General features: G+C 42.6%; 1 protein-coding gene across 1 annotated transcript; it reads right to left on the bottom strand.

Annotated features, from left to right (window-relative positions):
• Window positions 1-709: 709 nt before the first annotated feature.
• Window positions 710-10,668, bottom strand: LOC136480463 (uncharacterized). Its single transcript, XM_066477997.1, has 8 exons — window positions 10,126-10,668; window positions 6,872-6,970; window positions 6,081-6,309; window positions 4,840-4,948; window positions 4,429-4,546; window positions 4,188-4,295; window positions 1,576-4,080; window positions 710-1,450 (listed from the first exon to the last, which is right to left on the bottom strand). The coding sequence occupies exons 1-7, from the start codon at window positions 10,666-10,668 to the stop codon at window positions 3,943-3,945; spliced, it is 1,344 nt and encodes a 447-aa protein (XP_066334094.1). The 3' UTR covers window positions 710-1,450; window positions 1,576-3,942.
• Window positions 10,669-15,792: the final 5,124 nt, after the last annotated feature.

The raw sequence follows: 15,792 nt of genomic DNA, 5'->3' as shown, positions 1-15,792 counted from the left end.
CTGAATGGTCCTAACCACACCTGCTTAATTTTGGTTTCTTGGATATATATATATATGTCCTAACCACACGCATGGTCCGGTTAATCAGCTCACGCGGGACGGCAGGATTAGGTCTTGCGTACGTGAGAGAAAACCTGTCGTGCCAGGCTTCCCGAGTTCCCGGCCCCGGGAACCGGGCAGAGACCAACAACTCCTGTCACGTCCACCCGACGCCCGTACTGGAGCAGCTAGCCGGCCACTGCCAGACAGCCTCAACCGGCCCCTGTGCCCGTGGTGCATGGGGTTCTAATTGTGGTTAGTACAACTACGCTTCAATTTCTAATCGTTTTCAGCAATATCCATGCCAACGTCCAGCGCATTATTAATCAAGCCGTGTGTTCCGGTGACTAGATTATTCCAAGGTCTAGTTGCTCGTGCCTGTGTCGTGTGAGTACCGAGTAGTAGCTAACCAATCATGATTCACGACCAGCTTTTGTGGCTCTGTGAGCGAGGATTGCACTCGAGAGTCTGCTCTGTCATGTTAGTAGTATATGAACTAGCCTATCAATATGTGCTACGACATCGACATGCACTAAAATCTTATACATTAAATAAATATTAAAAGTTTCATGGATAAATTTAGTACGTACAACTAATCATCACCCTGTTCGCTGATGCTGAAATTTGGCTCATACTGATGCTTATGCTGAAATATTATGAGAGGAAAATACTGTTTCATGTCTGAAAAGTAGTTCTGAATAAGCTCAAGCGAACAGGGCCATGTTCATTTAAATACTCTATAATACTTATATAAATTTACCAATTACTCTGTATTTTTACCCTTGGCAGCGAGGACTATATATATATATGATCTCAATGATTAAAGTCAACCATATGCTGTCAGCCTATATGGAAATTTTAAATATAGAGTCAAGGTTAAAACTTAAAGAAACCTAAATAGATTTTACGGTCGAAGTAAGAAAGCTACTATTTTTTTTTCTCCATTACAGCTACTCTATCTGGCACCTTCTGTTCGGCTTACCCCATATTCGGCTTGTTCGGCTTGTTTTTTCAGCCGTAACAGTGTTTTTCTCTCACAACAATTCAGCCAGAACAGTGTTTTTCAGCCAGTTTCAGCCAAGTTTCAGACCAGCGAACGAGACCCTAGTCCGGGCAAGAAGCCACAGAAGGGTTCCAACAGTTCCCCCCTTCCTCGGTACCTTCGAGTCTGACAGAAAATAAACAGTAGATGTTGCAGCTCCAAATTAGCACCGAGATGACTAGAAATCTTCGAGCTTCATCAGCGGACCGCGAACGCAAGCAAAGTTGCCGGCGATAAGCAACAGTGGTCTGCCCAGAATCCTCGTTGCTAGTGGTTGATGGGGGTATGCATCCACTGCACGATTCTGTTGATAGCGGCCCGAGTCATTGCAAGGGTGTCATGCTGGATGATACTGTAAATATTGAGGCCCTGCGTTTAATGAAAGCAGAATGGTCTTTTAACCAGAAAAAGGATATACCCAGCATAGAACACTTAGTTTGATTACTCAAACGCTCAAGTACTGAAATCATAGAACTTAGAATGGAAGGAAGTACATTAACATAGTGAAGGTGTTGAGTAGCCAGCTTTAGCTTCTTATCAATGTCACTTCCATCCACCAACAGAACCTTCTTTGTATCATCCATCTGGCCAATGTACTGTATTGCACTGTTTTTTTTTGTCTTGTGGCTAAGTTCCAAGTCACATAGACTAAGAGCTATACAAAAATAAACATGGACCAGTAAATTTTAAAGCAAACATTGTAATTGCAAACAATGAATTCATATGTTGAAGGTCGAGACATTTTGCTATAAGGGTTTTTCCCTGCAGGACAGAAAAGTTCAAGAGTGCTCTGAATGTTTGCAGACAAAAAAGTTTATAAACACGTCAGAAAACATTGATAAAACAAACACATATTATCATATGCTCAAATTGTTTTTGACTGTCAACTTTTTAAGGAAAGCAGGGCAACAATGTCAGTTTGTACTTACATCTGGTAAATAGCAATTCAACTTTTTGTGAAAACATGATCCTAGTAAACTAAGTTGATGTTAATGTGATTTAAGTTCGCAAAAGCTAAGGGCTATGCTAAACATGAGCAATTAATATTAGTGCATACATTTTTAACAGAATACAAAAGGATTCACAATGGGAGTTTCATTCAATCATTCTCATTAAATAGTGTCATGCCAGCTTTTCTGATGATGTGGGAAGGCATTAATGAAGAGAGAGATGAAATGAGTTTCATCTAGATGAAACCAATACAACTTGTCTCTTGCATGTGTTGCGTATGAAATACCAAAATGAAACAATTTATTGCATAGACCATTTCAATGTTATCAAATCGTCTAGTCTACCCTAGTCGCCACGGGACCAACCACATGACTAATCGCGATTTGTCGCGAACCAGCCCGATTAGTCAAGCCTAGTCGGTTCTAATGGTCCATATAGTTGTCCTGTATGTTCCAGGACTGATATACCATATAACATGTAGTATAAAGCAAGCAGCAAGAGTCTAAAAACACTAGGGCACATATTCTTGTGAGATTTGATGGCCAGTTGGCCGCTTATATCTGCACATACATCACACAGCCAGACAGGTGTCCTATGTAAGCACTAAGCAGAGAGCAGCAGCACAGAGCATGAGGCAAGAACAGCAGCAGCAGTAGAGCTAGAGCAACAGCAGCAGAGCTAGGGCAAGGCAGAGTCGCAGAGGTGCAAAGCACAAATCAAACACGCACACAGCACAGCAGCAAGGAGACGGAGGATTGGAGGACTAGAGGAGCTCATCTTCGGAATGGAAGAAGGGATCTGGCGGGCAGTGGAACTGTGGAAGAATCCGGCTGCCTGCGGGATGGGATTCAGCCTCTGGCAATGGTTGTGCCCATCGGAGGCATGCAGGCACCCTGCAGCAACAGGAGCCAATGGAGATTTGTGGAGAGGTCCGGGTCCAGCAACGGCAGGGACGGGAACCAGTGGCCGCAAGCTCCTGGGCGGCAATGAGCTCTTGGGTGGCATAGCGGTGGACAGCGGAGCAGCACACACGAGATAGGTATATATTCCAAAACATAATGGACCAAATGGCCAGCCCATAAGCGCACCAAAGCCCAGTTGCTCAGGCAGTGCAATGCGCAACGTAAAAGCTAGTCGTTTCCATCCTAATCGCACAACTAATCACAATTAAGCGACAATTAGTCGGACGACTTGGAATCTGGTCAGACAAATAGAGTCGCTGGACATAATCAGAGTCATAGGAGCGATCAGTCCGATTAATCGGACAACTTAATAACACTGGACTATTTCATTCATTCATTTCAATAAACCCTATTGCATATGTGGCTCTATTGGAACATCAATATGAATTTTTCCAATGAGAATGGCCTAAGACTAAAAGCCACATCAGAAAACATCATGTAAAACAAACATGTTTTATCATACTTATTAAACAGATTTTAGTAAACAACAATGCAGTTCAGGAAGTAGGATAACATAGTCAGCTCACAGTAAAATCTGACAACAAACAATTGAACCTGTCGTGACTCGTGAAAACATGATCCTAGGAATTTAAGTTGATGGTAATGTCATTAAATCACCTCATCTAAGAGAAAATCCTGTTCATATATAAATACAGGCTTAAATATGCATTGGGGATAACAGGACATAGGTGACAGGGCAACTTATCCTATCATCCTAAAGACTAAAGAGAGGTTCTAGAAAGTCAAGATATCAAAAGGAATTCAATTAAGCCATTTAAGAAGATGTCATTTTGTGAAAACATGCAACAAAGTTGTGCAGTTTTAAAAATTAGTAAGCATGTTTCTTCGTAGAGCACACCATTAAACTATGATTCAGTATAGAAAATCGTTTGTCAATAACAATTTTGTAGAAAGTGAGCACATCAAAACGCATACATATTGATTTATTTAGTAGTTAGCAAATATCTTCCCCTCTGCAGTTTGAGCAGACAAAGCAATCTTAAGCCATAGCCGCCGTACTTTCTTCTGCAGCTTGATTGCATGGCTTCGTGGTTTAGACCCATGGATGGTTGCACCACCATGAAACTGTTATATTCATAGTTTAGTTGACTGAACTCCAAATTGGATAGGATGTTTCAAGCAATCTCAATATGAATATATGTATCATTATTTATTCAGTTATAATAACTAACCTGGGGGCTGTGCAGTGTTCCATGCCATGCTCTTCTGGTTCTTTTTTGCTTGTAAGGCTTTCTTCCAGTGCCACTCACTTCACTGATAATTTTAGTTGAGTGTGTCCCCTGTAAAGAAAAAAGAGGGACTAATTTATTAGATTACGGAACTGTTATTTTGTCAAGATGATATACATCAGTCCAATAATTCCATAAGTGGGGGCCAAGTAAAAAAATATATTGAGTGATCCAATTGGAGCACCTGCTGGCGAGCTGCTAACCATACTACCCGGTGAACAATATCCTTCCTAATTGGAACATCAAAAACATCATCATCCAAAACCATGAAGCCCTTGTCCTCATTATGGAAGTTTGTAATCCTAGATACAAACTTAAGCATTATTCATAAATTCAGCATATTCTTAATTCAAAAGAAAATCAGCATTATTCATAAATAACTGCAATACTGCAGAAGTGAAGTGAAGTGAAATTTCATTCATGTTGAATTTTGGTCCGATTAGGTAAAGAAACAGTTAGCAAAGCTTTAGCTAACCAAAGATAAGATGGTAGGTCATATGATAGATCATTCGTTAAAAAACATTGAGAAGACTAGTATTGAGAGAAATGCCACTAAAATGGTGATATGAAACTGATCAATAGGGGGAGAACTTACGAAGCTCCCGGTCTGGTGTCCACACAGTCTTGGCTAGAAAGACGTTCTGATGGAATCGGCACTTCACTTGCTGGAGCCATAAGAGTAGAATACACATTGAAACAGAAACCTGGCAGATTCCAGAAATGGAACAAACATTTAAAACAAAAAGACAATGATGAACTCACATGCATTCAAATATACTAAAAGCACATTTTCAAACAGAGACAAAATAGACTTCTCAACAGATGATTAGATGTAATCAGCTAGATCTTGGCAAAAGATAAGAAAACATCTATGTTAAAATCATGATAACCCAAAGTGCTAACAAGACAAATATGATTGATGCTATCGTCCAAGATAAGTTAATGTTGAAAAAAATGCTCCAGAAGATTGGAGGATGTAATAGTTGTAGCTTTCACGGCGCATGTTTAAAAAGCAAGGCCGTCTCCATTTCCCCTTAACAAGAACGAAATAAAACAAAATTCAGTGCAGCAAAGCAAAAGCAGGAACAGGAAGACAATGAGTAGAGCAAGTTTGAGGGGGCAGACAGAGCACCTATCATATCATCACATGCAATCCACTAATCTAAGATCTATTCAGTAGTAAAATTTGATGATAAAGCCAGATGTAAAATCCCTTAGTCTCTGAAGGCTTAAAAAATTGTAAACTGTTGTTCAACAGTAAATGGATGCAGCATAAGGTAAACAGGCAAAATCACAGTACTAGCCGCACAGGGGACGGAATGAACGGAAGAAGCAATTGGACTAAGGTCTTGCTGGAATACTGAAACGCTACCTAGAAGGCTACAACCACAAGCAACACAATGAAATTGCAGATAGATGTTTCTCATGCACCTAAGACACAAAATTGACACATATATGCCTAGATAGATCAGCGCTGAACATTGAAATCTCTTCAATGCTACTCACAGTAATTGCTGAAAAGGGAATTTTTGCGCTTCCCTTCAGGAACCTTGGAACAAAGCAATCCTTGAAAATACGCCAACCAGCATAGTCATCAAGACTAAACATAATTGCAGTCGAGTGAAAGAGTAAGAATCTTGCTAAATCGCTAGATTTCAAGCTGATATACTTCGTTGCGAATTAGGATTCAGGCAAGTGGCGGAGCAATCTTGCACCTAAACCACAAACAACTCTAGCATGAAACAGGTCCATTTCCCATCTTACACGGGACCAAACATACGAACGCATGAGCAACAGGAGCAACAGGGGGGAGGGAGGAAGGGAGGGGATCCAGACCTTCAGCGGCACGGCACTGCGCCCGGCAGCAGGTGGCGTAGCGCCGCCGCCGCCGCCGCAGTTGGCGGCTTGGCGCGGACCCAGCGACGCGGCGCGCGCAAGGGCCCGCGTCGGGTGTGGAGAGAAGGGGCACGCGGCGGCTGGAGTTGCGCCGGCGAAGCAAGGCGGCTGCTGCGGCGGCGGAATAGAGCGCGGCCCGCGTGGGCTCTTCCTCACTTTTGCTTGTTAGCTTGGGGCCGACCAGTACTAAAGGTTCTTTTTTTTTCTATTTCTTTTCTTTTTCATTTTATAGTTTCTTTTCAATTCAATTCTTTTTTTTTTCAATTAGCTTTTCGTATACGAATTCTATGCTATTAATATACGTTCATATATACGTACGTATAAAGTTTTGTTCGAGCATTATACATAAATATCACACTAAAATGTATGAAACTATATATACACAAATATTTCAAGAGGTGTACATGCATAGAATATGTACATAATAAAATCACAAAAACCTCGTACACTCATGTCCTTGAGATTTCATTGAACCCTAATCTTCATCAGTCGTATGGCTACTAGGTAATAATTTTGTAGGGTCATAGTAGTACGCATCTTTGGGATCTATGACCTTATCCATAAGAAATCCTAACAATGCCTCTTGAATTGCTTTGATCTGGTTACATCGCATAACTCTTTGCTTCCTCTATTGAACCTTCAATTCGAATGAAAGAAAAAGTATGAATATATATATCATTATATATATCAACACATTGGTAATAAATAAATTATGTATATTTTGTACGTACTTCGAGGATCTCTTCACTTGTTTTCCTTGAATACTCCATGAGGAACTTGCAGACGTAGTATCCACGTAAGTTGTTTTCCGATCCCTGCTGCAGACACCACTTTACGAGAAAAAGATTCATCATCAACCAATGAAGCATGGTAATAATGAATTGAACTAAATAAAGATGCGGTGATCTAGCTAGTACTTACTAGGTATTGGACTATATCCAGAGGCACTTTCCAGTGACCATAATGGTGTTTCTCGGTAAACGTTTTCCAAGCACCGTCCAATAAAATAAATAATTGGAGTTATATCAATAAAATGGCATAAGAGAGTACATAGTGTGCGAGACCGAAATTACCACCGGAGAATACCTACCGTTTCTTGGTAATCTTCTCGGGGTTTTGTCGTTGAGTCAAAGATCTTTACAAGACTCCTCGGCATATCGATGACCAACAGTATCCAGTGAAAGCTACATGTTTATACGCATGCATAACTCATTAACTAAAGTCAACAGAGTAAGCTAAATAAAATGGGCACAAGACATTAACACTTACTTGAAGTTGTAAGGGGAAGAGTATCAGTGTCTTGTCATGTTGCTTATCTAAGAACCTAAATAGATTCTTCTCCACTTGAGGTCGCCATCTATCATATGGAGTAATCGTGTCTCTGAATGTGCGATTCGGATCCATGAAACCAGCATCAGTTAACCTTTTTTTTTAGTTTTACCATTTCATATCTATATTTATATAGTACAAAAGAATATATATAGTGTGAGGATAACTATATATAGACAACGAACTAACATGCAAGTTACTTCAATTGTAGAAAGAATCACTTACAGACACCAGCAGTTGAGGAGAGATTTGTCGAGAGCGTCTTGGTTTAATAGTTGGTGTAATTCATTGAACTCAATATGTACAATGTCATAGCCATTGAAGTAATACTCTGGTCTAACTCTGGCAAGAAGCCATGCCTCTTCCTTCGCACACGCATTTAAGTACCACTTGTTTAACAAGAACATTTACATACCCACTGATGATCAGGACTTAGGGTTGACAAGACTCCTGTCATACACATAGGTCCTGTAAATATCAAATTTGGCTATTGGTTTCGATCCTCCCCCAATGAGTTGTTGAGGTGTGAGACCTGTTGTGTCCATGAAGTCTTGGAGTGCCTCACTATCTATTGGACCGCCTTATGCATTTGTACAATCATCCTCAACAACTAGCGGGTCGATAGATTGCTTAGATTACTACCCGAGCTGTGCAACATCTTTCCTTGCTCTCTTTGCTTTCAGTGACGCCTTATATGACTTGTCAAGAGAGCGTTCATAGTCCGATAATGGCGAGGGCTTACATGCCTCACGCCGCTTTTTCTCCACTTCACTTACTCTTTTTCTTAGTTCTCGTTGATCTATGTAGTGCGGCTTTGGCGGTTTTTTCATAAGTTCCTTCTTCTTTGCTATTGATTTCGCTACACTTTGACACCAGTTATCCAAATCTTTTTGTGCCGCCGCTTTTGATTCCTCTTCAAACTTCTCGTAAGGCAGCTTCTTCGGGGACTTTATTTTATGATGGCTGGCTTTCTTCTTCAATGGGGACTTCACTAGAGGCAGGGGACCTCTTATGGCGCCTCTGCGATGCGAAAAGTAGAGGAGGGAGAGACCGCCTTAGAGGAGATGGAGATGGAGATGCAGCCATGCCATGTAACGCATCATCATCGTTTAGAGCACTCTGATGATCATCATGGGATAGAAGAATGGGACTCAGATTGAGAGACCTATGAGTACAAAAATGATTGTAAGTAAATGGTTATACACGAGAAGCTAATAATTTAGAATGATTATTAAAAAATGTTTCATTCACTTTCATCCGCACCTATCATGAGGTAGTTGAGGAGGAGGCGACGGTACCTTAGCCGCTGCACTAGGAATAATGATGTAGCACTTGTGCCATATAACGAATGAATGCTCTGCTTGTCCTAGGGTCTTCTCGCCATCATCTCCAGGAAAGTCAAGAGCCACTTCTCTATATTCTTTGATTACTCTATCCACTGAGATGCTATAATATCCGGTGGAATTGGATTCCCATGGCTTCTTGGTGTCTTGTTAGGGACCACATGAGAAACAATACTGTGCGCCACCACGACTGTGCTATTCCCCATGGGAATGTGCAGCTCACATGGCGTCAAAGGCATAGTGATGTCATCCAAGGGGAAGTGCTGCAATGTGTCATCTTGATTTGGGAGCTCAGTGGAAGCACAACTGCTTCTTAGTTGAGGGGGGCTAACATTGACTCCATGCTCTGATGTTGACTGCCTTTGGCTACTCAACTATAGTGCCACTTGTCATCTGATTTCCTCTTGCATTCTCGCCTCCATGTTTAGTTCTCGGTCCTGCGATCGAAGCACCGCCTCCTCTAACCTGCGAATCCACTCTGCCTCCTCGTCCTTCCTTCACTGGTGGCTTCTGTAGGTAGCGGCGTCCTCAGGGAAGCCATGTCACCACAATATCAACCCTTTACCTTGCGTTCGCCCAGGGTGTTCAGGAGTCTAGAGGGAGTACGTCAGCTCACCCTTCTCTCAGTTGGGCACAAAGGCACCACTGACAGAAGCATCTACAATATCGAAAAGTCTTTGTGCTGCTATTTCGATTTGCCCACCAACAACCGGCTCCCCAGTCTCTGGGTCCAGTGATCCCTCATGCGCGAAAACCAATTCTTGGAGCGTTCGGGCCAATTGATTGAAAATGGATGGATCCCTTTGGAAAGAAGGTCTGCTTCCATTCTTTACCACCTGGGAATGCCACTCCTGTAGCCACCCGATCCCGTTTTATGATGGTATACCTTTTGTCACGCATTTTGTTGGTTCCTTCTCACTCGTGCCTCACCCTCTTTCGAGGTCTTGTACCTCATAAATTTAGGCTAGTCGTCCCTCAACTTTTTGTATGGGCTATTATCACTAAAATATGGAGTCAGATTCTTCTTCACAAATTCATGGTATATCATCTTCTTCCTCATAGCAAGAAGTGCTTCGGCGGCGAGGGTCGGATGCCATGACATGATGATGATGACTTGTTGTGGAGGTCGATGATGTATTAGCTCCTTCTTGACTCAGCTGCCGTGAGTGTCTCCACCTTACTAGGAGTAGCTCTCTATAGCTGAAGTAGTCATAGTAGCACAAGCAGTCATTCTAGCGGTCATAGTTGCCGGACGTAGTTGGACGCGGGAGTTACCACCGAAGGTCGATGATGACACATTTGTCGAGGTGGACCTGGATGGAGTAGTTGTCGTAGCCAGCAGGGCTTGCCTCCTCCGGCTCATGAGCAGCGGGCAAGACATGTACTCTAGGTTGAATAGGTCCCCTAATGCACCCCCTTAGCCCCTCTTGGCTGGTTCTTATGAGCAGGTGGGGGCTTCGTGTCGACGGTGTTGATGATGAACTTTGGGGGAGGTTCTTCACTTTAGTTGAGGGTGACGGTGGGGCGAAGTTGAAGTCATCATTGAAAGTAGTTGATGCTGATGTTAATGGTGGGCCCTTGTTCCGAAGGTAGCCTAACAGAGTCAAAGTTGATGTCGAAGCAGACAAGTGAGGCGATGGTGATGTAGATGGTGCCGATGGTGCCGAAGGCGGGTGCGGATCTTCAACCCAAATGTGAGGTCGAGGCATTGATAAAGTGTTGGTGAGAGTGAGGTCGATATCACTGAGGTCGATGAGCCCCTTGCCAAAGTGTTGGTACCACTGAGGTCGGATGGCGAGCCTTGAAGTGTTGACAAGGGTGCGGTTGATGCCGTCGAGGTCGACAGCGAGCCCCATAGCGAAGTGTGGTGAAGGTGCGGTCGATGTCGCCGAGGTCGATGGTGAGCTCCTTGTCGAAGTGTTGGCACCGCCAGGGTCAATGACGAGCCCCTTGCCGAAGTGTTGGCGAGGGTGCAGTCGAAGTCAACGAGGTTGAAGGCGAGCTGCTTGCCGATGTGTTGGCGAGGCTGCGGTTGATGTCGCCGAAGTTGACGATGAGCCCCTTGCCGAAGTGTTGGCACCACCGGGGGCGATGATGAACCCCTTGCCGATGTGTAGACGAGGGCACGATCGAAGTCGCCGAGGTTGAAGGCGAGCCCCTTGCTGATGTATTGGCGAGGCTGCGGTTGATATCACCGAGGTTGACGGTGAGGCCCTTCCTAAAGTGTTGGCACCACTAGGGTCGACGACGAGCCCCTTGCCGAAGTGTAGATGAGGGTGCGGTCAAAGTCGCTGAGGTTGAAGGCGAGTGCCTTGTCGAAGTGTTGGCAAAGGTGCGGTCGATGTCGCCAAGGTTGAAGGTGAGCCCCTTGCCGATATGTTGGCGAGGCTGCGGTTGATGTCACCGAAATGGACGGCGAGCCCCTTGCCGAAGTGTTGGTGCCGCCGGGGTTGATGATGAAGGTTCCTTCTCCAGAATGTTGGAGAGGGTTCATTGAAGTTGTCGGAGTCGATGACAAAGGTTTCTTCTCCAGAATGTTGGAGAAGGTTTTGTTGATGTCGTCTATGCTGATGACAGAAGGTTCCTTCTCCAAAATGCTTCTCTAGAATGTTGGAGAAGGTACGTTGATGTTGAAGACGTCGAGGTTGATGACGAGGGTTCCTTCTCCAGACATCTCTAGAATGTTGGAGAAGGTACGTTGATGTCGCTTCTCCAGATTGTTGGAGAATGTCTCCTTGATGTCAAAGTCGCTGAGGTACCTTCTCTAGAATTTTGGAGAGGGTATCATTGATGTCAATGACGAAGGTTCCTTCTCTAGATTGTTAGAGAAGGTATCGTTGATTTCAAAGACGAAGGTACGTCGAGGTTGATGACGCGGGTACCTTCTCCAAAATGTTTGGAGAAGGTATTGTTGGTGTTGTCTTGGTTGACGATGAAGGTACACCGAGGTTGATGATGAGGGTACCTTCTCCAAAATATTTGGAGAAGGTGTTGTTGATGTCGATGAAGCTCCTGTTTTTCTTTTATTTTTACTAGGCGAGGAGTTTCCCTTGTAAGCATGGCGAAGGCGTACAAGGGAATCTCATAAGTATTGTGAAGTCGATAAGATTTTGAGAGAAACATTCGACTTGCTTTGGAAAAGTTACGTGCAAACAAGCAGCCCTGCAAAACAAAGTTATTTTCATATATCGGTTTCATCAAAGAATCTTAGTATGACCTCCCTCCCTGTCCTCCTTTGTATTTCGGAGGCCGAAGTGAGGTTTGGTTGTGGTGAGCCCCTCGCATTGTTGTTAGCGAGGGTGCTTTTTTGTGACCTCCCTCTTCGTTCTCCTTTGTCTTTTGGAGGGCGAAGTGAGGTTTGGTTGTGGTGAGCCCCTCGCGTGGTCGTTAGCGAGGGTGTTTTTTTGTGACATCCCTCTTCGTCCTCCTTTGTCTTTTGGAGGGCGAAGTGAGGTTTGGTTGAGGTGAGCCCCTCGTGTGATTGTTTGGCGAGGGTGCTCTGTTTGTGACCTCCCTCTTCGTCCTGCTTTGTCTTTCAAAGGACGAAGTGAGGTTTGGTATGCATTATGCTCATGCAATGCAATGGTATGATGAATGTGCTTGATGCATTTATGGTAAGTACTTGCACAAAACAAGTGCGAAGGTAAGCCAAACATTTATATAGTGAAAATGTGATATTTAAGGCACAAATATATATGTGTGAGAGTCAAAACGGGTGGTTTGATCCCTGCAACATCAATTGAAACTTAAAAGAGCTTCACATATTAGAGATTAGTTTGTAGAGATTATTTCAATGATTTGTAGCCACATAAGAATTGTGGAGTATTGCCGAAGGTGTATTTGGCAAATGAGATATGAGCAGCATGGTTGTTACCTCGGGTGAGGCGTAAAGATCTTCAATATAGAGGTATATTGCCTTGCAAGGCGAAGGTTAGCACAACTAGCTACTAGTTTGTTTTAGACTTCATGCGAAGGTATTGAAATGTATGCGGGAGAGTGTTACCTCGTGAAGAATGGAAAGCAAATACGGGGTAGTTCTAACAAAGTGCTAGTTTGATTGGGTAAGAATATGCTCACAGTGCTGGCATCCTGCATGTTAGCGCAATATAAGTTTAATTTTGACATACTTGAAAATTGCCCTTCGAGCACAATATAAGTGAGTTAGACAGGTAATGTGGTCGATGGCTCTCGGTCAATACGTAAGCTGCGGATTCATCTAATCTGGTATATGTGAGGGCACGCTAGCAGCGCGACGGTTTCTACACTGACCAAAAGATAAAATAGCAATGCTGGCCCAGATGGTAAGCAAGTAAGCAAACGCTCTGCAGACCATAGGATATTGAGTTTTTGCTGAAATAGTTGTATGATACTTAGCTAGGCCTCAGGTTATTTGGGACCCTCGCGTGATGAAGAGCTCCGGGGACCGGACCTTCGCATAGCTGGTACCTCTGGGTCTTTACATGCTTCTGCCAGCATCTTCATATGGCTGTGCACGCTGGCTGTGCACACGGGGCGTGCAATATACACTGGTCTTTCAATTCTCGATGGTGAACTTTCACGGGCTGAGGCAGCTATGGAGCTCTCGGTCAAGTCTCCTGGACCTTCATGCCCGGGCGGAGTTAGCCTAGCCTGCAAATGTTGCTCTTTTTCTACAGAGCTAGAGTCAGTGCGGACGGTAATATGTCTTGGTGCACACTGGTACAGAAACGGCCTTTACTCCCGGTGGGGAACCCCCTCTAGTCCTGGTTCTCTACCCGGGAGCAAGTATCTGGGATTAAAGGGGGTCCTTTAGTCCCGGGTCAGGAACCGAAACTAAAGAGGGACCTTTAGTCCCAGTGGGTAACACCAACTGTGACTAAAGGCGCCTCCTGACATGCCACGAGGCCGGCACCCTTTAGTCCCGGTAGGTAATACCAACCGGAACTAAAAGTTTTTTTTTCTTTTTTCTTTTCTTTTTATTTTTTTGTTTTCTTTTCAAAATAGGTTTTCGAAGTCGTATGTTTCAGTTCAAGCACAATGAACATATTAAATGACACAATATATATATATATATATATATATATATATATATATATATATATATATATATATATATATATATATATATATATATATATATATATGCATGCATCATATATATATATTTACATGTATGCATGCATATGTGTATTTTACAGTTGTTGTGATATAACAATTTTTCTCTCATCCTCTAGCTTGGCTTCCATGGCAGTGTTGGGTCGAAGTAAAACTCGCCCTTCGAATCGATGACCTGGTCATTAAAAAATCCGGCTATAGACTCTTGAATTGCTTTGATCTGGTCTTGTCGTATGACCTTTTCCTCCAACCATCGAGCCTACAGGTTTGAATTAAATAAAAATAAATTAATATATGTACATACATATATATATATATATATATATATATATATATATATATATATATATATATATATATATATATATATATATAAAGACATAGTAACACAATCAATAATAATAATTAAATGAATATATAGTGTATTTTTAACGTACTTTGAGTCTCTCTGTAGGAGTTCTTTGGGAGAGCTCCTTGATAAACTTGCAAACGTAGTAACCACAGTAGTTGTTTCCCTGTTCCTGCCTCAGACACCACTTTACGAGAAAAAGATTTGTCATCCAATTTGGTGATCCGGCGAAAGCTATATGTTTAATTAATAAAGATGATGCGATTTAGGGAACTTATTTTCAAAGGGATTACATTCAGTGGCGCTTCGCATTTTCCCATGTGTTGCTTCTCAATAAAGGTTTTCCAAACACTGCCCAATAAAAAATTTGCCACGTCATCAGATATAGTTAATCATCATGTTTGTGTGTATATATAGTTGCTAGAGATACCGAAATTACCTCTGGATAATATCTATCATATCTTGGTAGTCTTGTTGTGGTTTTCTCATCGAGTCATAGATTATCAAGTGACTTTTCACCAGATCGATGTCCATCAATATCCAGTGATTGCTGCATGTGTTTATAGGATATAACGCATAACACCCATTAATTAACTAGAATCAACATATGAGCCATTAAGGACGATCGACATTATTAACACTCACTTGAAGTTGTGGGGAAAGAGTATATCCTTCTTGTGGCGTTGGTTCACTAAGAAGTTCATGAGGTTACTCTCTGAATCAGACTTCCAATTAGGCTTTGGAGTAACTGGGTCTTTGAATACTATATGGGGATCAACAAAACCAATTTCATTGCTGCCTTTCTTTCTGTACTCTGTCATTGTAAATCTGCATATATATAGCACTTGTTAGGATAATTTATATGCATATACACACATATGATGAGTTTAATAATAGATCGAAAGAATTATTACTTACAGGCAATAGCAGCTAATGATAACTTTGTCCAGAGAGGTCAGGTGGCATAGTTGATGAAATTATGCAAAGTCAACATACATAACATCATCGCCACGGAACCAATGTTCGTCTCTAATTCTGACACCAACGCAGAAGTATCCACCGGTAGACGCCTGCATGTACCACTTATTTAGCAGGTACATTTGCGTCCCCAGATCACCTAAGGCTTGAGGGTTGTATAGACTCTGGCCTAGTACAAATTTTTTCTTCCAAATATCAACCTCCGCCACACTCTCAATGTTTCCATCACCAAACATATGGTAAAGGTCGAGACCAGTCTCTTCAATAAATTCACTAAGGTGATCCAAATCGATATCCGGAGGTATGTTTGTCTGATGCATTAATCCTAAATTCGAACCATATTCATTACCAACAACTAGCAGGGGGACTGATTGGTGCGATTGTTGTCCGAGTTGTGCAACTCCTTTCCCTGCCCGCTTCTTTTTCTGTGCCGCCTCAATCGAATAGATTGGCTAATGTTGATTCCTGGCTCTGATGCATGTTTGCTTGCACTCACTGCTATTTGCACTTGCCTTCTGATTTCCTCCTGCATTCTCGCTTCAAGGTTTTTTTCCCGCTC

Source organism: Miscanthus floridulus, chromosome 9 (genome assembly GCF_019320115.1).
Source record: "Miscanthus floridulus cultivar M001 chromosome 9, ASM1932011v1, whole genome shotgun sequence".
NCBI classification, from domain to species: Eukaryota; Viridiplantae; Streptophyta; class Magnoliopsida; order Poales; family Poaceae; genus Miscanthus; species Miscanthus floridulus.
Note: the sequence above shows the minus strand (reverse complement) of the source record. Positions and strands in the feature narration are given on the sequence as shown.